This window comes from Carettochelys insculpta, chromosome 13 (genome assembly GCF_033958435.1).
Source record: "Carettochelys insculpta isolate YL-2023 chromosome 13, ASM3395843v1, whole genome shotgun sequence".
NCBI classification, from domain to species: domain Eukaryota; kingdom Metazoa; phylum Chordata; order Testudines; family Carettochelyidae; genus Carettochelys; species Carettochelys insculpta.
In genome coordinates, this window is record NC_134149.1 from 19612478 (window position 1) to 19638228 (window position 25751).

The 25751-nt window shown below is 43.5% G+C and overlaps 1 protein-coding gene across 2 annotated transcripts in view; it reads right to left on the reverse strand.

The window, feature by feature from the left end:
• DCX (doublecortin) overlaps positions 1–22846 on the reverse strand; it is a 113320-nt gene extending 90474 nt beyond the window's left edge. For both annotated transcript variants that reach the window (XM_075007777.1, XM_075007776.1), the window contains exons 1-3: positions 22806–22846; positions 20908–21298; positions 6069–6409 (exon numbers count right to left, since the gene is read on the reverse strand). In XM_075007777.1, coding sequence (XP_074863878.1) covers positions 6069–6409; positions 20908–21271 — 705 coding nt within the window. In that variant the 5' untranslated portion in view covers positions 21272–21298; positions 22806–22846. The remainder of the gene's footprint in view (positions 1–6068; positions 6410–20907; positions 21299–22805) is intronic.
• Positions 22847–25751: the final 2905 nt, after the last annotated feature.

Sequence of the window (25751 nt, forward strand, 5' to 3'; positions counted from 1 at the left end):
AAAGCTTGTCACCTAATAAGTTATCTTGCTAGGCCTTAAAGTGCAACATGACTGCGTGCTTGTTTTGTCAGAATATAGAGGAACTCAGCTACCTCTCTGTTACCACTGGATGGGTTTGCATATCAGTCCAACATCTGCTCCTTGTCACATTACTATAGGCCCATTACTGAAGCCCATAGGACTAAACTGTCAAGAGAGACTACAATTTGGCCATTACCTGTAATGACAGCTGGGTCGGCAAACTGTTGTGGTGGATTTTATTTCCACAGGCCAAATTAAATTCTGTGTGGGGGAGCCCAAACTGAACAAATCTGTTTTCACTCTTCCAGCTGTGTGCCTCACCAGTACTGCAACAACACTGGTCTCGCTTAGATTTGAAACTTCAGATTTGGCTCTGATTCAGGAATGCTGACAAATTACCTCTCCTGAACCCATTCACAGCCGACAAAAGTCATATCCAGTGTTATCACTCAGTGCAAGTCAGCTACAGCAAGGTGACTCCTCTTCAGGAAGGAGACAGGCCAGCCTCGTGCACATTCACAGCTGCTTTGCAAACAAAGAGGAACTTCACCTATCACCTGCCAGATGAAGTTCTTGCCATGGCAAAGATTGCTGGAGGGGAACATTTTATCAAGGCTGAAAATTCTCAAGTGAGTAAGGCCACAAGTGTCCTGACATACGAGTATGTATATAACTTCATTCGATGAGACAGCTAACACTTGGAAAGGACAGAAGCACTTAGGGACCAATCTCCTGTAGATAAAAGTCCTTGAATAGTGCATAGAGTTCTCTTTGTCCTATATACTTAAAATGATCAAATCCAAAGAACAGACCAATGTGTTTTAATATAGCTAGGGAAGTAATTATCCTGTCATGACTCTATTATTATAGAAGAATCCAGAAGGCATGGGAAGAAAATCCAGCCTCCAAAGACCATATATTAAATCTGTCTAGTTGAGTAGCATTATAGCATTTATTTCTGCACTTGGAGGCAAGAACTGTCTTTTTTGATGTGCCTGTACTGTGCCTACCACAAGTGGCTCCAAATCTTAACTAAGATTTTAACAAGAAGTTCTCAATTGGAGGTCATTTGTGGCATTTAGCTAGTTATCAGCTTAAGTCTTTCCTATTCTGTTAACTGAAAATAAACAGTCAATGGCTCCAGTTAGGCCCAGATCCACAAAGTTACTCAGACACCTGAACCCTAACACTCAGATATGCCCTGACCATACAGGCACCTAAATTCACTCAGAGCCAAAAAAGTTTTCAGTGTAGAAGTTCCCTAAGACTTTATGTCTCTTCTTCCAGACATGCCCATGAAGGGTCTGAAAGTCTGACTCCCCCCTAAGCCCTGGGGCACTCCACAGACTGGCGGGGAGATAGGAACTCCTTCACCTCTTTCACCTTTGGGCACTAATTCAAATCAGGTGTCACTCAAAATTTGGGGACAGTCCTCTTCTTTCAAATTTTTATACCAATGGTTAGCACACAGCTGGAATGTAAGAGAGCCAGGTTCAATTCCCCCATCTACTGGGGGTGAGAAAGGGTTTGAAGATCAGTGTTCCACCTCTCAGGAGAGAGTTCTTAGCCAGTGAAATGAGATATCCTGACATGAGACTCCTTCAGCATCTCCTGTTGAGTCTAACTGTGGCTTTGTGGATTGATCTGTGGGTCCAGTGATTTTCTAGGCACCTAAAATATAGACACTTCAACACTTTGTGGACCTGGATCTTCTAAAAGACTAGCTATAGAAAACTGTGATTGAATGCCAAGGAGCGTCTTAGCATGTTCAGCAGGTGTGCATTTTTATGTATGAAGGGAATACAGGATTCAAAAAATATATATTGGTCTACTCGCAGAATTTGTAATCCACGTCTAGTGGAAAGTAGAGATTGGAGGTCACGGACTATCAATGCTAGACCAACAGCTGGAGAAGAAAATAACCTCTGCTCCAGCAATAACAAAAATTAGGTATTTTTGTAGGTATTTGCATCTGGTGAAGCATGTCTTTGGCCACAAAAGCTTATGCTCCAAAATATCTGTTAATCTGTAAGGTGCCGCAAGACTTCTTGTTGTTCTCGAAGCTACAGACTAACACAGCTGTCTCTCTGATAAAAATTAGGTGTGTAAGTAGGTACGTGTGGCAGTGAAAGAAAAAAGGTGTAGGTACAAATGGGATAGCCATTGAGGGTAAGAGTGCCAAAATCTGGTATTCTGATCATCAAGGTTTTTTATAATTTGAGCCGTTTATCTACAATTCCTATTCTGTTTCCTTCTAAATTAAATTATGAACTAGTCATGGAGGAGCATATTCAAATAGCACCACTGGGACCCAGTCCCAATAAGGGACAGTGGATGCTACTGTAATAAAAACAACAACAGTAATAATTTGCCAGGGCAACCAATTTGCAATATACTCCATGGCTTAGACAATTCTCAGGAGCTTTAATAAAGCTGAATTTGGCCCATTACCTGTACAAGTGATATAAACACACTATATTCTTTGTCCTTTACCATTTCTGATATGACTGAGTATGTAAACTCTTATTGCTTTCATTCTCAGTGTGTTGGCTCATGTACAGTAGCTTCTTTGAAGTTTCTTTCCTCTGGAATTATAGCAGAGACACTGCACAATTACAGTTAAATGGAGCATTAGCAGTTTGTAAGAGACTAAGTTAAAATAAATAAGCTTAACAAGCACAAGATGCTATTTAACAGTTTCAAGAAAAACTGAAGTAACCCGCCATAGAAAATGCAAGATATGACAAGCAACAATAAAACTCTATTTCATTTTAAACAAACCAAAAAAAGTTAGTTTCACTGATATCCTCATGCACTAGTACACCTCCATCCCACCTAGTGTCTGCCTGTGGCACTTAGCAGTCTGGTATCCTGGAGGTCTAATTTCCCTAGGTATAATTTCCATTGTTGGATTTAGCATGTGGGTGCTGGCTGGTGGTATGAGATATATATGAGGTCCGACTTAGGGTCACCAATGGTAAGGGGGAAGACAATGAAGAAGGGGACATCTTACCTTGGGGCCTGGTGATTTAAAAGGGCCTGTGGCTCCTGCTTCTGTTAGCACAGCCATAGCAGGGACTCTGGACCCTTTTAAATTGCTGTTGGAGCCCCTGGCCATACAGTTCAGAAGGACTCACCCCCCAGCACCTTCCTTCTGCCCAAGGCCCTGCCCCTTTCAGGGGAACCAGAACCAGCACCCTGCCACCATTTTTCTCCTCAGCCATGGACAGGGTAGATGATCTTGTGGTCCCATCAGTCCTTAAACTCTATGCATACACACAACATCCTGGTCCAGATTAAGTCTATCATCCCATTTGCAGTAGACTGGCAGTGCTTAGATATGTAATTATTTGTATGCCTCTGTACCTTCTCCACTAATGCCTACATTTCTAAAGCTCTCTGATGAATGCCAGAGAAATGCCTATACATAAAATAAATCATTTTCCTCCATTAAGTTCCAGCTTATGGGCTCAATAAGGATGATTTCCCTTTGTACATCGCCTTTGTGAATTCTATCATTTCACATCTCTAGAATTAACACTGCTGTGATAGCATTTTACTAGTGAAACTGTCAGGAATCTTGTCAACTTTTCAGCTTGAGGTTTTGCATGAATATCTTTCTCGGAAAATAGACTGCTCTTTGTCAGAATTGTGCCTTCAAAAACTTCTCTCTCACAGCAAAATCAGAATTGATGGTGCACTGAGAGACAATGGATCATACCAGCCAACAACTGCAACCACTCCAGAAAATTTTGGAGCTTGTTAGCATCACTGGAACAAATTTAGGTGGCCAACTTCAGTTTAAAAGTTTTTTTTTCAGTGGTTGTAGTTTAGTCCTGTTAAATGAAACCAAAACCTACTGGGCCACATTTGTCCCTGGCATAGAGCTCTATTAGTAAGTTATGTAATTATCAGCTATTAAATAATACATAATCATTGTCAGATTGTAAATTATCTCATTTTTACCTCTTAAAAAATTCATCACTACACACCCCTTCCTATAGAGTGGCACTGGAACGTGCGAGAGAGTTCTCTTTTCTTAGTTAGCTAGTAAAATGGAAAGTACATATAGAGAAATCCTTAAGTGCTTCAGTCATTCAAACTCCCAGGGAAATCACTGAGAGCTTTCCAGAGCAAGGAGTGAGTACATTTTGAGGGCCAGATTGTGATACTTTTGGTCACACTGAGTAGAACTTTCCTCCACTATTAGTCCCATTGAAGGCAATGGTGGAGAAAGGTACCACTCACTGTGGTGAAAGTTCTCAGATTCTGGCACTAAGAATTTGCAGCCACTTGTTAGTACTGAGTTCAAAAGCATGTGTATAGTTTGGCAGCTGAGGACATTGGTATGTGACAGAGAAACAGATATGTTATATAATGCCTAATCATCAAACCCTTTGGACATCACTAGTCTAATGTACGGCAGCAGCTCCGGTGCTGCAGATTGTAGCAGACTCCAAAGAGGAGTGGGACTTGGCTGAACAGGCTGTCAACCAGAACACAGCTGTCACAAGTACTTTCAAACAAGAGCAACATTTGGGGAGGGCAGCATCCAAGTGTACCAGAATGCTGCTTGCTCTTCTTCCCCTTCCACTATCAGGGAGCGAGTGGAAAGCACACAAATTGTGCACATGCCTCTCACTCCTGGCTCGTGAGGGGAGGGGACAGAGGAGTGATTCGTGCAAACTGGGTACTTTCCTCTCACTCCCTGATAGTCAGGGGAATGGGAAGACCAAGAAGCAACAGCCTAGTATGATAGCATGTTCTACATTCTGTACACAAGGAACAGACACAGGCTAACATATGTTATGGGGCAACATTCTCCACCTGAAGAATGGACCTATTTGTTCATTCAAATGTATAGGGGTTGTCTCCGCTCTGCAGTGGATTGATGCTGCAGCAATTGATCCATAGGCTATCGATTTATTTCGTTTGCTTAGATGCAATAAATCGATCTCTGCACACTCTGCCATCTACTCCAGTACACCATCGGGATGAGAGGAGCTGACAGGAGAGCAACCCCTGCTGACCATACTGGGTGGAAGACACTGTGGTGAGTATTTGCATAGCCGAAGTTGCATAGGATAGATCAATAGGGGGTGGGGGGGTTAATGCAGACAAGTCATGTACTGCTCAAGAGATTACATACTCTCGTGCTTAGGTTTCAAGAGACAATCAAACTAATATCTTTGGCAGAAGATGGGTAATGAAATTAGTCATTTTACATCTATAATATCAATCCCCACAATCAAATAGTGTCCAAAAACCACTAACATCTGCAATTTTAACCAAAGAGAGTTCCTAGATGACATATCTTTCTGTTCCAACACCCCAAGCTGTATAGCACTCATTTCTTTAGGGGATTCCATACCTGCAGCAGTACAAAGACCTTATTAAATGGTCTGTTAGCAACAGCGCACCAGTGACAAGTACTTTAAAAATGTGTTTGCATAATAAGAACTTGCAAAGCCAAGGCACATTTATAGTGACTCACAAAATTCTGACCCAAAGCCCTACTGTGTATTAGCTATTTATACTTTTACACATGAAGGTATCACATGTCCCATAAATTTTCCCACCAGCTACAGAGTTAGCCAGATGAGTTCCTTACTCACCAATTAACTTACTTTGGCTAGCGCTCATCTGAGAACAGAACAGTAAAACAATACATTTGGTCTAATACTTGTAGCAAGTCCTAGAGAGCAGCTGCTATGGTTACCTAATAAACAAGCCTTCCGCACAAACTGCTCATATTATTTATATAGCTTGGAAATCTTCTTGGACAATATGCGCAGCTCTCTGCTGCTCAGACACCAGGGTAGTACATCTGTTTCATTCAGATGGTCGCCTGCATTCTCTGCTGGATATTAATACCAGTGACAATATAGTAACCACCACTGGCATGAGAAGCCCGACTTCCAGAAGAACAGATGGTGATGATTTCTCAGGTTAATTTTAGGCTTTGGTAATGGTTCACTTCATCAGCAGTGCTGAATCAGAAGAGAAATAGAATCAAAGAGAAGGAAAAGAATTTGCAAATCCCCTACCTGTTTCCCATCCAGGGTGTACAGCTTTTTCACCACGCCCGTCTCCAGTTTTATAGCTTCAGTGATGTCAGTAAGAACTTGCTCAAACGAATGTGCTGTCTTCTTGTTCAGGAGCACACGAACCGCCTTTCGGGGCTTCACTCCACTGCGGATGATGGTCACCAGCTTGGGACGCACAAAATCCTTGTTCTCCCTTGCCTGGGCACTGTTGCTGCTAGCCAGAGACTGAGGGGCTTTCAAGTTGGCCGAGGTCTTCACATTGACGGACCAATTGGGATTGACATTCTTGGTGTACTCCACTTTCTTGAAGAAGTTGTCAGATGAACAGACGTAGCTTTCCCCTTTTGGAAATAATTAATACAAAGGTAATTAGATAGGCATACATTGTGATAGAGAGCTGGTTGAGAAAGGGGAGAACACAGCCCAATTACGTTTCATGAAATTTGGTTTCCATTTTTCACTGAAATGTAAATTTCACAAGAATTGTCCAAGCAGTTTGTATGTTTCTTAGGTACTTGTTATTATACAGGTTGAAGCTCTCTGATCAGGCACTCTCAGGACCTAACCAGCACCAATGGAAATATTTGCCGGGTCACCGGTGGTCAATATTGTCTAACGGTATTACCAACACTTCTAGTACTTACTGGGCACTTAGAAGACATTTAGCAGTAAACAGAGCTGCATAACAGCACATTGAGAGCCAGAACTGGTAATTGTAACCAGACTTTATGGGACCATAGGAAACTTGGCCACACCCGTAATAAATGGTCATCTGGCTAACTAACATCATGCCAGATTATGGATGTTGCCGGACGAGAGAGTTCCAGATTGGAGAGGTTCCACCTGTAATAAAAGGTAGAAGCGTGCAGTGTTTCCTCAAAACAAGGCATATAAATTAGCCACCCAACTACACACTGGCCAATAAAATACTCCTTAAATAAACAGAAACTAGTGGATTAAACCCAGCAACCAAGGGCCAAATCCACAGATGTACTTAAAAGCTGGCAGGTGCCCAAATCACTTAGGCACATAGGGAGATTCATAAAAGTACCTATCTCCCATTGGAAACCAGAAAAGTCACTTCTGTTAATCCAGCTAGGTGCCTATGTGCATTGGTAGATGCTTAAATACCTTTATAAATCTGGTCCTGAGGGGCCAGAAGATACCAACATTCACCAAAATGGTAACAATCCGATTCCAATGACTCACTGTTGGAAGTAAAATCTAAGATCAATAAGCTGATGAAACTAGCAGGCAAAGAACTTGAGCTTTATTCTACTTTCATGGATCCAATAGAAGAAATAAAACCTGAAGTAATTGTTTTCAAATGCCACACTTAATGCTGTGGCTCACTTAACTACAATGTATTTTCTGTACTATACAATTCCAAGCTCACATTTAGTAGCCATGCGTGAAATGTTAGACAGTCATATTTGAGTTTAATCCACCTAAACGCCGAACAAAAAGAGTCAACATTTCAAAGTAAGTTTTAAACTTTTCATTTGCAACCAAATATATGGAATCCTATAAATCCTAGGGTTTTAAAACATGCTTATCTCTACTGTAACCGAGGACTGGGGGATTTGTAACATTTTATTTTTTGGAAAAAATCTGAAGTATCTCAGGGATTTTTGAAGATTTTGTTACTGGGCACAGACTGTAGTCTCTCCTGGGAGTGCCAGCTTAGTTGCCCAAGTCATTTGTCACAAGGCAGGACCAAACACTTGGGAATCCATTGCAAAAACCAATTCTGCAATGACCAGGGTAAAGGATAAGAATGTAACAAGTCTTTCTCCATTTAATATGAATTTCATAGAAATTAGGGGGATTTGGTAGGAGTCCAGAGGGTCTTATGGATCTGTGGGGTTTTTTTTTAGGATGTTCTTGCAGGATTTGGGTGGTATTTTGCTGTGTTTACATTTCAAACCTATCAAAACATTTTGACTTTAATTAGTTTGGACTATATAGACCCTTCAAGGTCTGTTCTTCCTGGCAGATAATATGGCAGAAAACCCAACCAGTCCACTATGAAGAGTTACTAAGACCGGACATTCACAAATAAATTCACCATGATACCTTTCCTCTGTGCTATGACACTGGGCCTGATTCTCCATCCCTTGAAATCTTGTATCAGTGTTTACACCTGTGCAAAGTGAGGGCCAAATGCTCACAAATGAAAATTCCCCACTCGCGTTCACCAGAGATAGTGTTTTACATTTCACCTATGCAAAGTGAACTCTGCAGCTGAGGTTACACAAGGTGGAAAAGAGCAAAGAATCAGGCCCATACTATCCTTATATTTGTCCTTTTCTGACTACATTTCATCCAGAGATGCTTCCTTCTTAGAACGTATGACAAGACCACCAATAGCTTTATAATACATTGAATTCTCCAACAGGCTTAGAACAAATGTATATTTAGTGTTCTCACTTGTATTGCGGCTTAGTGTGTGATGGCATGATAAAAAAAATAATAGGAAAGATACCTGATATAAAGCTTATGCTCTTTCTTTTGAATGTAAAGATCTTACAATCCTTTGAGATATGTAGCTTCATGGGGGCAGAGAGCTTTCATTCTCACTGCCTGTAGCACACCATGCACGTTCACAATGCAATATTTAATACAGAAAGAACAGTAATGTTATGCAAAACAGTCTAGCTGGAAGGAATGAGAAGACCAGAATTTTATGTGAACAGGAGGTGGGATGTAATGACAAAACACACCAACATAAGTGAGATATGAGGGATGGGGACAAAAATTTGGGATTTTTTTTTTAAATTGGGCTTTAGCAAGTAATGTACCCCCAGGATTTACATTCTGGCTGTAACCCTGCTATGGTGTCCTGAGGGCATATACACATCCCATGGATTTCCATGCAATGCATTTATGGCACCACCAGCATCCTTCTATCACAGATGTAGTTGAGGCTTCATAATTCCTCCTATTTCTCAGATTGGACCTATCAAGAATATAAAGATGTCACACAAGGCTTTGTTATTATGAAGAATTCGCAGTGGAGATACTGATCATCTTTCAGCTGCCTCTAGTCCTAGGTCTCTCTAATTAATAAATAATAAGCTGCAGTTTATCTATCTGTTTCAGATCAGCAGCAGCTGGCATTCAGGGGGTCCTGCCTTTATCTAGCAGCATAGCTGGTTCTGTGGCTGAAGCACTGCAAATCTGACTTACTCAGTGGGACGCACCTCCCTGAGATTTCCAAGGCTCATATTCACTATTCAGATAATAGGCACATACAGCAGGAATGGGCAACAGGGAGCTCAGGAGTTGCATCCAGATTGGCAGATCATTTTCATTGGCCTGTATAACCCAGGTCAGGTAGGCAATTCAGCAGCACTGGGGCCAAGAAGGGGCACAGGGCATCACCAGCCTGAAAATGGCATCAAGAGATACCGGGACAAGAGCCAACAGGCTAGAGAAGGGACCACATGAGTTACTACAAGGTAACTGGGGGACAGACTCTAGAACCTCCCACAGCCCAGGTGAGTTTCAATCACCCTACAGCCCTGTTTCCCCTCTGCATCACCCTCCCTGGTACAGTAACCAATTCTTCCCCTGCATCACCTCCCCACAGGGACAGGACCCAACTCCTCCTACCTACAGTCTGACCCCCAGGAATAGGACCTGACCCCACCCACCTTCTGCATATAGCAACTCTGTGGCCTGCCAAGGGGCTTAGAGGTTTGGTTTGGGAGTTCCTCTCCTATAGCTTAAAGTTTCCCATCCCTGAAATATAATCTTTACATTCTAGGAGTCAGGAAGGATCATCTTGTGTCTAATCACAGGCCAGGAAATTAGAATATCTCTGTTCTATTCCCATTTCTGCCAGAGGTTTTCTGTGTGACCTTCTCCGAGTCACCTAATGGATCTAGGTCTCAAAGATGTTATAGAAAAGCAAAAATGTACGTTTGCATTGTGTTCTGTAAATACACAGACCCTACAGAATACTTTTCATGAATAAAGTTCCATGTGTTTAAACAAATACCAGTGTCTACAGTTTTGTTTGTTGATATGTAACCGTTGCACTCACCCCAGGAGACCCTTTGAAATGTCTCTACTAGGCTGTGTAGTTGTCTAGTATATTTATACCAGTCTGGTGGAGCGACGGTACTATTCCTTTACTAAACCTTAATTTCTGGATGTTGTGGGTCTGCATCATCTAGTAGTCTCATACACTGGCCTTTCTAATTGTGCTAATGGTCACAGGTGTAAGATACAATACATTTTGTATTTCAGCCTCGACCCTAATAGCCATTTTGTCCACATCAAAGCCAGGCAGGAATTTTCTTTGATTGGCACCCAGAATAGAAGCAATGCGTTGCAGAGAATGACTGAGATTCAGTTGTACGTCTGTACGACAAATCATTCCCCCTCCTTCCAGGGCCACACATTTACCTGTAATACAGAAGGGGGGGCGGTCTCTGATTGTTATTTTAAATCCTGGATTCATTTTATGTATGTCCCAAACTCTTGTCTTGTATGGCCCCTTGGTTATTTATTATTCTTAAGTTCCTCCCAGGGCTAATTCTTTTTTAAAAATGCTACTTTCCTCTTTTTCCATGTGCCACTTGGGGGCATTTTAGCAGCCATATATCAAATCCATGAAAATAGAGTTCAATTACTGTGGATTCATTATTTGGTACAGAAGAACACAAAACAGACACCAAAGACTTGTGTGGCAGGGTGGTAGAAGGAATGGGAAGGCATCTCAGGGAACATAAGAGGTAATACCTCCAGAACCAAAGCATTGTCTAGAAGAGACCAGATGAGGTCTTCTTTCATGGGTAATGGATATTTCTCCACTCACATATCTACTGCTGCTAAGCAGCTCAGAAGAGGTCTGGGTATAAGACTTCACCAGACAAAGAAATATAACTGCACTGATCATGGTGTGGTTTGGTGGCAGGAATTCACAGGTGTATCAACTGGTATGAGGGAAAGGAGCTCTGAGCAGTCACTGAGAGTCAAAAACAAAAAGCAGAGAGCTTCCTCCCGGCCTCACGCCTGCTAAGGTTTGCACACGTGTTGAAGTTTAAGTCATATTGAATTCATTATGAATACTCATGTGCATTCGTCTTTGCAGGATGAGGGCCATTACCATTCAGTAAATGAACGCACATTCAGCCAAAGCTCACATCCATTAATATGCAGGGAGCAGCCATTTTGTTGCATTCACAAATTGAATTTCAGATGGCAGCCCTACAGCACCACACGCAACAGTTGCTTTGACCTCTGCAACCTCCGCATCTCAAAATCTCATTTGCACACTTCTACCTGGCTTTCTTTTTAAAGAAGAATGTGCTATTAAAAAAGGGTTTTGCTTTTGTGAATGTATGTTAAATCCATGGTGCCAAAGACACAGGACCGCCTTCTCTGTACGAGGGCACTAGGCTAGTACAGCCATGGGCTAGCTATAGGGGCCTACCAAATTCATGGCCATGAAAAAAACGTGTCAGACTATGAAATCTGGCCTTTTATGTGCTTCTACCTTACTACACAGATGTCATGGGGGAGACCACCATATCTCAAACTGGGGGTCCTGACGCAACAGGGAATTGTAGGAACAAGGGGGTCCACAAGATTTTTTGGGTGGGTGAGATATTGCCACCCTTACTTCTGTGCTGCCTTCAGACCTGGACAGCCAGAGGGCAGCAGCTGCAGGCTAGGAACCCAGCTCTGAAGACAGCATCCCAACAGCAGCCATGAAGATGTAAAGGTGATAACACCATACCATGCCATGCCACCTTATCATCTGTGCTGCTATTGGTGGTGGCTCTGCATGCAGAGCTGGGCTCCTAGCCACTGTCCTCTCAATTTTTCCCCCCATCTATGGGTGGAATAAATTTTATTATATGCACCAGCAATGGAAACACATGCTAACCACTGTGAATGGCTGAGGGCACTGCAAATCAGCCGGGCAGCACCTGAACCTCTCCTGGGCAGCTGGCCCAGCTCAGAAGGCAGCACGGCTACCAGCAGCAGTACAGAAATAAGGACAGAAGTACCATAAACCCCTCTACTCTTTCCCCACACCGCTCTTTTTTGTGTCAGGACTCCCAGTAATTACACCACTGGGACATTTTAGATTTAAATAGCTGAAATCATTAAATTTATGATTTTAAAAGTCTTATGACTGTGAAATTGACCAAAATGGACTGTGACTTCGGTAGAGTCCTCACTAGCTGGGTCATGAAACCAACAAGCTGCAGGAGCAGACACTGAAACCATGATGCAAAACAACGGTAGCATTGCATTATGTTTCTGACAAGACAAAGGCCGAGAATGTACTCCTTTTGTCCCGGTGATTTGGTTTTAAGTTTCAGTGTCAAGGCTTAGTCATAATTACTAAAATTTACATCAGAAGCCATGGTCCTATTGACTTTAGTCAATTATTACTTTAAATTAAGCACATCTGCCATTGCGTGCAATTTTTTTCTTTTTTTAATAAAGGAGCACTAGGTTTGAGGTGAGAGCTTCAAAATTAGAGGCAATCTCCCTTTGATAACAGCCAATGATCGGGGGTGGGGGGGTTACCTATGCAAAAGCTAAATTCTCAATTCGCACCTGATAGTTTGGAGAATTCAATAAATTCTGCTGCAAAAATTTCATGCATAAGCAGAGAAGCTTGATTGAGGCCATTTTGTAAATTTAGCTGCCAAGGATTATTCCAATAAATAGTCTTTTGTCAGCTGAGGTCAGCTCTTCTGGTTGTCAGTTTGGCTCCCATTTTATATTGCATTTGACTTTCACATTTCTTGGGAATTAATTACTTCAGTGGGTATTAGATGTAGCACTTTGCTGGTGCACTTTTCTATTATGCTCCATTGGCCCTTTATACGTTATCACCTGGGTTTTGTGCCATCTCAGGCAGTAGGTGGGATGTTCTGTTGCCTTGAAGACTTCTCCAGTTCTTTCCAATTTACTTACAAAAGGCACCTTTTTAAAAATGGAATTTTAGGGTAATTTTCCCCAGATTCTCCCACAAGTCTTTCATTTGGGAGTAAGATGAGCTCACTTATCTTGCATGTAAAATAAAGCAAACAAAATAATCATTTCCCAACTGCCTTTCATACCACAAGACCCCAAGGTGTTTTACTTCCCATATATACAGAGGATACTTTCTATGTCAGTTCTAGGATGGGATTCTATAGTCTTCCCCCCCCACACCCGCCCCACTACTGCTGACATAAAATCACTTGTCAAGCACAAGTAATTTTAGTCAGTAGAACGTAAGTACCCATACTAGAGTATTTTCTTCCCCAAGAGACCAATCATGTACACCAGTTCCAAAAGTACTGAAATAATTAAACACAGTTCTGAAATTTATTGCACTGAGTAAGTTGCATGCACGCATGCACACACACACCAAAATATCTGTGAACACACCCTCGATTCCAGGCTGCATTAGGCTCTTTGTAAAACATAATACTGGAACAAAATAAAAAACAGCAGAAATGTAGCACTTTAAAGGTTACTGAAATGATTTATTCAGCGATGAGCTTTCATGGGACAGACCCACTTCTTCAGATCAATCTCATTTCCAATACAGACTGACATTTCTAAGTGCAGAGGACCAAAAAAAGTCAGACTGCACAGTAATCTCAATATTCACAAACCTATGGTTCACAAATTCAATTACCGGAGAGCAAGTGGAGCGGCCACCTCCCTGGGGCCCTGGGAAGGGAGCGCCAGCAGCCACAGGCTGCCACTTTCGCAAAATTCAACATTTGCAAGGGTTCCCAACAGGGAACCCTTGTGAACATTGAGGCTCTACTGTACTGGAAATGAGATTGATCTGAAGAAGTGGGTCTGTTCCACTAGAGCTCGTCACTGAATAAATCATTCTGTTAGTCTTTAAAGTGCTATATTTCTGTTTTATTTTGTTGGAGTACAGACTAACACAGCTACTCTGTTACTATAACACTGGAAGGGAGTCTTTCCTTTGATCACTTCAAATTCCTGGTCAAGTGTTAGAAAGGGATCTTTCCTGGACACTATCGACTGATATGGATTGGACATATTTCCCCAAATCAGCTATCCATTCCAGGGATTTATTTCTAATGAAACCAGATAAGACTAGCAGAAATCTTATTCAGCCTCTTAAAATGTTTATGCTGGTGCATGCCTGATTTCAAATGGTTGTTCTGTAGTATAGGGCACTAACCACCCTTTGGATGTTAGCTCAGGCAGCAGCAGAGCATGAAGGACCATACATTAGTGCAGGGGTCAGCAACCTCTCCGAGATGGAGTGCCGAAATTTGACCATTAAGTAGAGTCCGAGTGCCGGTGATTTAAAGTCACTAATAGCCCTACTTCCAACCGTTTCATTAATAAATGAAGATGCAGAGCTTTACCATGTAGGTGGTGGCTGGTGGCATTAGCTGGTCATTCGTTAATCTACAAGCGGCACAGCTTTGAGTAAACTCCTGGCTGCATGGGGGAAGAGCTCAGCTCCTGCCTTACGTGCCGATGAGAATTGGCTTGCATCCCACTCTTGGCACACGTGCCAGCGGTTGCTCACCCCTGCACTAGTGCATTCAGGGAGCACATGGACATTCCAAGGCATATCCCTGACATGGGGACGCACTGAAAGTGTCCTAAATCCAAAAGAGGAGGGAAGTTTTGCAGCAGCCTCATGCTTAGTTTCTCTTAAAAGTTGTTCTTCTGAAAATTTTTGGGAAGAAGGGGCTCCTCCAGAAGGAGGACACCCCCCCCCAGCTGGGGTCACACTTCTTCTGGACTCCAAATCATGTGGCCTTATGCTAATGAGGCACAGGGAATTTACAGCCATGCCTCATTTGTATATTTCAGGCCATTATTAGCATGCCATTTTCCGAGAAAGAGGCATGTGTAAAAATGGCCTTCGTGATTATCTTCAAGAATTCATGGAGGACTGGTAAGGTCCCAAAGAACTAGAGAAGGGCAAACTTAATATCTTTAAAAAGGAGACTCAGGAAATTATAAAACAAATTGGTCTTACATAAATAAATGTTTTTTATTCCAGGATTGTTCCAATCAGTATGTAAGCACCAAGAGGATAACAGGTTAATAGACACTTGCAGCTCTTTTTCCCCCCTCCCTCCTGCCCTCTTCCCCTCCATCTGGCTGATTCCTCAATTTTTTCCCCCCTCCCCTTCCTACTTGTTCTTTTTCCCTTGGTTATCAGTTACTCTCCAGACCTGAAGAAGTGGGTCTTCCCCACGAAAGCTCATCATCTAATAAATAATATTGTTAGTTTTTAGGATGCTAAAGGACTGCTTTAATTGTGTTAAGTCATAGTGTGAATGTGTCAAGAACAAATTGTGCCAGAGCAACCGAATTTTCTTCTTTCATGCATTTACTGACCTAGTAGATATGGTATTGCTTTATTTTAGTGAGGCATTTCACACAGTCCTACATGACATTTTCATGGAAATGTGGTTTATAGCAGACACTCTCAAGCTTTCCAGACTACTGTATCCCTTTGGGGATTCTAATTGGTCTTGAGTACCCCAATGTTTCATCTCACTTAGAAGCTACTGCTTACAAAAATCAGACATAAATATACCAAAAAGTGTCACAGCATGCTGTTACTGAACAAATTGCTTTTTCATCTTTATCACATAACTATATAACAAATCAACTGGAATATAAATATTGCACTTGCATTTCAGTGCATAGAGTGGTATAAACATGCCCTAGCTCCAGTATTGGTCAATATTTTTGTTAGTGACTTGGATAATAGAATGGAAAGTACGCTTGTAAAATTTATAGATGTGAAACTGGAAAGGGTTGGAAGCACTATGGAGGACAGGATTAGAATTCAAAATGACCCTAAGAAATTGGAGAAATAGGCTGACATTTCCAAGGTGAAATTCAATACAGACAAGGGCAGAGTACTACACTTAGGAAAGAAAAAAAAAAATCAAGTCATAGAATACTAGGACTGGAAGGGACCTCGAGAGGCCATCGAGTCCAGCCCTCTGCCCCAATGGCAGGACCAAGTACTGCCTAAACCATCCCTGACAGATATCTATCTAACCTGTTCTTAAATATCTCCAGTGATAGAGATTCCACAACCACCCTTGGCAATTTATTCCACTGTTTGACCACCCTGACTGTTAGGAACTTTTTCCTAATGTCCAGCCTAAACCTCCCTTGCTGCAGTTTAAGTCCATTGCCTCTTGTTCTATCCTCAGAGGCCAAAAAGAACAAGTTTTCTCCCTCCTCCTCATGACACCCTTTTAGATACCTGAAAACTGCTATCACGTCTCCCCTCAATCTTCTTTTCCAAGCTAAACAAGCCCAATTCTTTCAGCCTTTCTTCATAGGTCACATTCTCTAGACCTTTAATCATTCTTGTCGCTCTCTTCTGGACCCGCTCTAATTTCTCCACATCTTTCTTGAACTGCAGTGCCCAGAACCAGACACAATACTCAATCGGAGGCCTAACCAGCGCAGAGTAGAGCGGGAGAATGACTTCTCGTGTCTTGTTCACAACACACCAGTTAATGCATCCCAGAATCACGTTTGCTTTTTTTGCAACACCACCACACTATTGACTCATATTTAGCTTGTGGTCCACTATAACCCCTAGATCCCTTTCTGCTCTAGTCATTCCTAGACAGTCTCTCCCCATTCTGTATGTGTGAAACTGACTGTTCCTTCCCAAGTGGAGCAGTTTGCATTTGTCCTTATTAAGAGTCATCCTGTTTACCTTGGACCATTTCTCCAATTTATCCAGATCATTTTGAATGATGACCCTATCCTCCAAAGCATTTGCAACCCCTCCCAGATTGGTATCATGTGCAAACATAATAAGCATACTTTCTATGCCAATATCTAAACCATTGATGAAGATATTGAACAGAACCAGTCCTAAAAAACAGACCCCTGCGGAACCCTACCTGTTATTTTTTCCAGCAGGATTGAGAACCCTTAAGAACTACTCTGAGTACAGTTATCCAGCCAGTTATGCACCCACCTTACAGTAGCCTCATCTAAGTTGTATTTGCCTAGTTTTTTGTTTTTTTTTTTTTATAAGAATATCATGAGAGACTGTATCAAATGCTTTACTAAAGTCTAGGTATACCACATCTACTGCTTCTCCCCTATCCACAAGGCTCGTTATCCTACCAAAGAAAGCTGTCAGATTGGTTTGATGTGATTTGTTCTTTACAACTCCATGCTGGCTGTTCCCTATCACCTTACCACCTTCCAAGTGCTTGCAGATGATTTCTTTAATTACCTGCTCCATTATCTTTCCTGGCACAGAAGTTAAGCTAACTGGCTTGTAGTTTCCTGGGTTATTCTTATTCCCCTTTTTATAGATGGGCACTATATTTGCCCTTTTCCAGGCTTCTGGAATCTGTCTCCCACGATTTTCCAGACTACTGTATGCACACAATAGCTGTGTCTACACGTGCACGCTACTTCGAAGTAGCGGCACTAACTTCGAAATAGTGCCCGTCACGGCTACACACGTCAGGCGCTATTTCGAAGTTAACTTCGACGTTAGGCGGCGAGACGTCGAAGTCGCTAACCTCATGAGGGGATCAGAATAGCGCCCTACTTCGATGTTCAACGTCGAAGTAGGGACCGTGTAGACGATCCGCGTCCCGCAACGTCGAAATTGCCGGGTCCTCCATGGCAGCCATCAGCTGGGGGGTTGAGAGATGCTCTCTCTCCAGCCCCTGCGGGGCTCTATGGTCACCGTGGGCAGCAGCCCTTAGCCCAGGGCTTCTGGCTGCTGCTGCGGCAGCTGGGGATCCATGCTGCAGGCACAGGGTCTGCAACCAGTTGTCAGCTCTGTGTGTCTTGTGTTGTTTAGTGCAACTGTGTCTGGGAGGGGCCCTTTAAGGGAGCGGCTTGCTGTTGAGTCCGCCCTGTGACACTGTCTGCAGCTGTGCCTGGCATCCTTATTTCGATGTGTGCTACTTTGGCGTGTAGACGTACCCTCGCAGCGCCTATTTCGATGTGGTGCCGTGCAATGTCGAAGTTGAACATCGACGTTGCCAGCCCTGGAGGACGTGTAGACGTTATTCATCGAAATAGCCTATTTCGATGTTGCTACATCGAAATAAGCTATTTCGATGTTGGCTTCACGTGTAGACGTAGCCAATGAGAACAGGGAATAAAGGGGCAGGCATTTGTACTGCAGAAGTCAGTCTGGAGGTTATAGTAAATCACAAATCGAGCATGGGCCAGTAATATGGTACAATCGCTAACATCATGACAGAAGTATCAACTGTCCTTCTTTACTTTGAAAAAAATTTAGTGGGGCTCAACATTACAATTGCTTTTAAATTCCACTTGCTATATGTCCACCCATCTTTCTGGCATCAGAGGACAGAAGACCAAGACTGTAGCCAGGTTTTGGTTAGCTCAGCATTGCTTAATATAATCCTGCATTCTGGAAAGATGAAAGATACCCCAATATCCCTGTTTATATGAGAGCCTTCCATAATACAGATGCTATAATAAAAATGTAGAATGTAACACTCCACACTAGTTTCAGTTATTCAGTGTTCAGGACAAAAGCAAGTTCTAAGGAAGTCTTTGGTAACTACCTTTTACAGAACAAGGGGGAAAAAAAACAGTCCAGTATCACTTTAAAAAGACTATCAAAAGAATTTATTAGGTAATGAGCTTTCGTGGGGCAAACCCACTTCTTCAAAGCTCATCACCTAATAAAGTTATTTTGTTAGTCTTTGCAGTGCTACCGGACTGCTTTGTTTTTTGATAGTATATAGACTAGTAAGGCTCTCTCTCTAACCTTTTTCACGTTCTTGTTGCTGTACTAAAGATCACACTTTAATAGAGTGACTTTAGACAGACTTTCATTATACTCCAATTCTTTTTAATATGGTTACGGTTTGTATAAAAGGTCAGTTATATGATGGAAATCACCTTTATCCCTTTACTGACATTGTTTTTTTTTCCTGTATGTACTAGCACACAATCTTATAAGCAAAAAAAGTTAAATGCAACACATGAAAAATTACAGTCCAGTTGCTGTGTGACCATGTTGTAATTATTGTTGCTGTAATATAAGTCATCACCCATTAATGTCTCTCTCTCTCTGTTTGGGGCTCTACAAGCAGGCTATCGGCAACAATATGGGAACATTGTTATCATGGAGTAGCTTGTAAATGCATGAGGCTATTAACTTTATATTTTTATTAATTGTAATGGGGATTTCTTTGTTTTCATTCCATTCAGATACATGTGTACTTTGGCTGAGGTTCTCTAGCCTGGAAAACACACTTTAAATAACTACTTGTTTTTCAAATTCACATCAGCAGCTAAATCTTTTTTATTGCCATTTCAGAGTGACACACCAAAGCCAAATTGTCATTGCCTCCTAGTGTAATCTAACAGTTAAACATTTGTTCCACGAGTTGGACTGGTCACGTTCCTTCTTGCAGCAGAGCGAGGCCGTTACAAAATGATTTTAAAAAAATAAAAAGGCAGGAACATTTACTGCAAAAACACACAGAGCTGATAAACCAATGGAACAGGAAATGTGATTTTTCCTTTTTATAGGGCTATTACTGAAAATGGAAGAGTAGCAATAAACAGTGAAACCTAGAAAAATGTGGCTGGCACCATTCTTCTGTGGACTGCGTTGGACATATTGAAATACTGACACTAAATATATGACAATCATTAGGTTAAAAAAACCGCTCACACCTCCATCTGTTTGAAATCTGTTCTTAATCTAACTGTAGCAGGAAAGCTGTATTATTCTATCATCTCTGCATCTGTACTGATGCTCTCAAGTAAACTGCTTCTCCAGTACTTCAGTATTTTTTCAGAGAACACAAAGGCTGCATCTACCCTTGCATGCCTCTTTTGCAAGAGCCATGCAAAATGAGGGAAATCATAAATGCAAATGAAGTGCAGATGCTGCCCAGACACCCCAAACCAGACACACACCGCCCCTGAATAGACACGGCCCTGGGGCCACTGCATGCATCCTGTCTAAAGAACACTTCACACATCCGCCTGGACCCAGAGACACGCCCCTCCGCACACTGCACACCTCCCCCCCGACCCAGACGTCCACCTCTACCGACACTGCGCACATTTTCCTCCACCCAGAGCCACGCCCCGCAGACCGCACGCACACACACACACACTCTCTCTCTCTCTCTCTCTTTCTAGCAGACCCTGTGTACGTCCCCCCCCAGGCCACAACCATCCCCCTAGGGCCACTGCGCGCCCTCCTCCCCAGCGGGCAGACAGGCTCTTCCAGGCTCGTCTCCCCGGCACAGCGACTCCCTGCTAACACATGCCCCCAGCAGACACGCACCGCAGACCTGCCCCTCGGTGCTCAGACACACCCCTCCAGCCCCAGCACGCCCTGCAATTAGCTCCGCCCTGCGCGCATCCCCTCGCTGCGCACAACAGCGCCACAGCCAGCTCGCAGGCGCGCCCCCTGGGCCGCGCTGCAGAGACCCAGCGCACACAGACACGCCCCTGGAGACAGAGCACACGTCTGCCCCCGCACACACCCTCCCCCCCGCGCCCCAGATCCGCCTCTCCCCGCACACGCCCTGACCGAACCCTCCCCCCAAGTCTCAAGCGGGCGGGCAGGTTCCTCCCCCTGGAGCACGCGCACCTGCGGTCTAGCCAAACGCCTCACCTCTGCCCCGCTGTTTGCTAGCGCGGCGCAGCTCTCCGCGGAGCCCTCCCCGGGGTTCTGCACGCGGCCCCCAAACGAGCATTCACCGACCAGCACCACCAAAGCAAGGTGACCCCAGGGTCACGGCTGCACGGGGTAGGTTCGTTCCCCCTCCTCCAGCCCCTCCTCGAGCGACCGGCCCCTCATGCTAGTTACCTTCTTCCAGTTCCTCCATGCTGCCAATTTTCCGGGTCCCGTCGATGGTGTAGATGTAGCGAACTCCCTGAGGCAGGTTAATGTTGTCAGACAGAGACCGGGTCAGGTCAGCCAGCAAAGCATCAAAGCTGCGGAAGCGGTCAGAGGACACGGCATAGACAATCCCCTTGAAGTAGCGGTCCCCGTTGCGATAGAAACGCACCTTCTTTGCTTTCTTCTCATTGCTCAGGGCCTGTAAGGTCCGGGTTCGGTAGAAGCTACAGTGAGCACTGTGAGTGGGGCTGGGCAATCCATTCATACGTGAGCCTCGCATGTTTCTGGACGTCTTATCTCTTTCGTCAAAGTGTCCAAAATCAAGTTCCATAGTTTGGTGAACCCTAGAGATCTGAAGCTGAGTGACAGGGGATGGGGAGGAACGAATATAAATGAGATATTAAACCGATGAGGCCCTGAATCCAGACAGCAATTGCATACATATGAGACTGAGGCTTTTCTCTCAATGGATCAGAACAGTTTATTTTCAACATGACCCGTGTCCTGTCTGATTCAGCTTCATATCAATTCTGGGATGGAAGGAGGTAGAGGTACTTGCCTTTTTGGAAGCGATCCGCCCATTGTGGGGAGGGAAATGTATTTTTAAATAGCAGCCTGGTTTTAGCCCATTGAAATCCCATGGAGTTTTGAAGTACAGTAAATTAAGACCTTGGGCTGGAGAGATGCATGAAAATTAGAATCAAGGAACAAAAAGCCCACCCAAACCACAAAGGCAGCAGAGAACAACCTGATCCCAAAAGAGTTAGGCTTCAATCTGTTAAAAAAAGAGTACCTGAATGTTTAAAATGAGAATAAACTGGGATTTATGAAGGAACTGCCACATGGGAGTAGCCAGTTTCTTTGTGACAGTCTGTTCAATAGAGGCTAGCAAGCAGACACTAACCTCCCCCGACTGAGCAGACCCCTCCCAGCCCATCAATCAGCTCCGACACCATCCTACATTTCCAAGAAGAAATGACTGCAATTTTTTTCCCCTCATTGAAATGAGGGTTCAATAAACGACTGTCAATTCATAAGTCCTTCCCAGGTTTGTGTCTGATGCCATTTAGTCAGAAAGGTGGGGAAAAAGGGTCTTTTTGGTCTGTTATTTTACTCCCCCTACCCGTAAAGAAGTGATCGAATTGTGGAAATTGTCCCTGTCAAAGTATTCACATGACATCACTGCAAGCATACCTTTCATTGTTCTGTGTGTGGTGTATCAGAGGAAAAGAAAGGTAGTTTTATGGAAAAATACAGAAATTGTGCTAAACAGGAGCTCAAACCCAACAGTTACTGACTCTTGTATTCTCTTTACCCTGAGCTTAAGACCAAAAGAACCACCCTCGCCCCTCTAAAATGGGAAGCCTCAAGAAGCTGTCACTCGGGGCAAAACTATTAATATGCAACTCACATATGGCAGCAGTGTGTTCATACAAAATAGAAATGAGACTAAAATGCACTGGCTCAGCAGTCAGGTAGAAACCCTGGGAAAGACTTGCTTTCATTCCCCCACCCATCAGATTTTCTGGAGCCTGTCCCTTTTTCAGTATTTTACAATGTCACCGTGACCTGTATAAGATCTCATTATTGTCTCTGACATGTAGCAAAGCAGTAGGGGGTTATGCAGGCAGTTCTTCTATAAACACCGAGTTGTACGTATTTTTTCCCAAGAGTGCAAACTGTGATATATGTATTTGAATGACATGCATAAAACAATGAAATATGCAAGCAACTTTAAACAGGAATCAGAGTTCTTTTGGAAACTGCAGATGCTGTAATGTACAAAGAGAAAGAGGTTTCTCTTTTCCCTTTTTACATGGCATCTGTTACTTTTTGCCTGGAAATCACTCTAAAGAGCTACTCACCGGTTTTCAGCTCGTAGGGTGGAGATGCTGAGAGAAAGAAAACCAGTCTCCCTCTGCCTTTGTTGTCTGAGCTCCAAGCAAGAAATTCCTGCCAGGGTGGATGAGACTCCTCCTAGGTCCTAGTGCCTCATTCACCCCTTTAGTAAGTAACTTGGCCTCAGTAGTTGTCACCCTGATAACCCATTATTGGTTTAAAGTGGTATCTGTATTTTAAACAAAACTAACAGATACAGTCCCATTCCAGTTGCATGAGTAGAAGAGTTAAAAAATGCGAATGGAACAAATCTTGAAATCATTGCCTGCTGTTTTTTCAGGCACAACTCCCATTGACTTTATATGATCTAATCATCTGGAAAGCACTAATCATCTAATCATCTGGCCCCAGATGCAGTTGGACTTATTCAGCAGCATTATAGGCTTTCAGCTGCAGCATGGTAGTGACTGCAGTCCTATAATGTGAAACAAATTTTGACTTGTGTGTCGAGAAAGTGAGGAAAAGGAAGCAAGAGCTGAAAATAGGCAGAGGAACCTGATTCTTCCCTGATGTTTTTAAATTAGCTCATCCTGATTTACACCAATGAAAGTGTATTGAGCTCAATGGGGGTGTATTCCCCCTCCCCCCCCCGTGTACTTGTTCTGTGTTACAGAGTGTCAACTAAGCTAGATTTTTAATGTGCATACAGGATTTGAACACTCAATACCAGTCATAATTTGACCACAAATGAACAGGAATTAGGAAGGAACTTTTCTGTCTGCAGGCTTTTCTATAACTTCCCTCCCCTAAAGGAGATCACTCCAAGCAAGGTCGAGCTGCTTGCTTGGTACCAGTTCTGGCTTCTATCTCCAGCCAATCTACCACATTACACTGGCATCACACTCCCTTAAAAACTAATTTTATAGACGAAATAACTGGACACAGCTGAAGTCTCTTTGGTCAATATATTTTTCCAATTGCATCTGCCCAGAGAGGGAATAGGCAAGATTTGGACCAACGACCAGGTTTGTTTTGCTATAGGTCCTCTGAACTATGCTACTGTACTCAATGACGAAAGGTTCTTCCTTCAGATAGGTGTGGCTGTCATTTGTTATCCTTGAGTAGCATCTCTGTGCCCCCCACAGCAACAGCGCATTGCAGAAGCCAGTTTTCATCTTCCTCTGCAAATGGAATCAATCCAATCATTTGAATGGCATTGCAGAATCAAGCTCCTGGCCCTTTTCTCCATGGAAGTACTAGGAGTCTGGATAAAGCATTGGTGTGGACCACTGTTCCCTCTGATTTTTATCATCCAGGAGTGGAATAAATTTTATGTGCACTGAGGCAGGAGTGGATGTGCACCACCAATAGAAACACATGCTCCCAGCTGTGAGTGCTGTGCCAATCAGTTAGGCGGCACCTGATTCTCTCCTGAGCGACAGCCCAAGCACTTAGCTTCCAGGGAACACTAGTGGGGATACCAGGCATTCCTGTATTCTAACCCTGGCTCTGCCACTGGCTTATTTCGTGTATTTAAGCAAGTTGCCATGTGCTAAGTTGTGCCAGGGAGGGGTGTTGAGCTACTCCGTCTGATTCAGCCAAACCCTTGCCAAGGTTGCAGTGAGTCCCCCTCATTATGTGCTTATCTTTACTATTGGTGAGTGTTGGAAACAAAGTCTGGACACATTATATGAGGGAGGGAGGGAGGAAATGAGGTCACAGCTTAATTCTCATACTATCCCCTTCAGGATATTCAAATTTGGCACATTAATACATGGTTTAAATCGTGATGGGAACTTTCTGAGTCACTATAGGGGCTCGTCTGCATACTTGGCTCAATCTAATTCTTGACCTTCCCCCCACCCCTCCACTCTCTGATTTGCTCACCTTGATTATCTTTTTCTGATTTGTCCTCCTTGCTTACTGTTTTTGGTTCTCTGTGCCTTAAATATTGAGTCTGTTCTGGTCTGGCTATGGTCTGAAGAAGTGGGTCTGTCCCACAAAAGCTCACCTAATAAACTATTTTGCTAGTCTTCAAAGTGCTACTTGACTGCTTTTTGTTTTTATCCCCTTCAGGAAACTAGTGTGCATGGTCAAGAAGCAATGGGCTTACATTACAGCAAGGGAGGTTTAGATTGGATATTAGGAAAAATGTCCTAACTCTCAGGGTGGTTAAGTAATTTAGTAAAGTGCCTAGGGAGGCTGTGGAATCTCCAGCATTGCAGACATTTAATAATGGGTAGGATAAATATCTAAGAGGGATGACACAGATGGTGCTTGGTCCTGCTGTGAGGGCAGGGAACTGGATTTGATGACCTCTTGAGGCCCCTTGCAGTTCTAGAAGTCTATGATGCTACAGAGACAGTAAGAAAGAGCAGGTCCTGTGCTCCCACACTGGGGTTGGCTGGACCCTGCACAGGATGCAAGAGGATGGGGAAAATTCTTGAGCCTTCCCCTTCCCGGCTTCTTCCCCTACTTAAGGTGACCATCTGTCCTGTATTGGGCAGGACAGTTCTGTATTTGGGATGCCGAAAAGGCGTCCCAACTTTATCTTCTAAAAGGGACCAGTTGTCCCTGATTTGAGCCCTCCCCCCACTGACCTTTTCCACCAGCAGCTGTGCAGATGCAGCTGCTGGCGGAAGTCACTTACGCGAGCCTCAGGGAAGAGGGGGAGCGTGAGCAGCTGCCACATCCCTGCCACTTCCCTGGGACTTGGGGAGCGCTGGGGGAGGGCTGGCGGCTGCCACTTCTGTGGGGTTCCAAGGGAGCACCAGCGGCTGCCACCTCCTTCCTGACTCCCTGTGGCTTGGTGGAGCCAAGAAGAGCTGCCTCCCCCCCACATATCTCCCTGTCAGTTCTTTGGGATGGGGAGATATGGTCGCCCTACCCCTGCCTGATCCAGCTCTTAAATGTCTCTATCCCATAGTTTACCCATCAATAAAATGGGGTTAACACATGTCTTACCTACATCA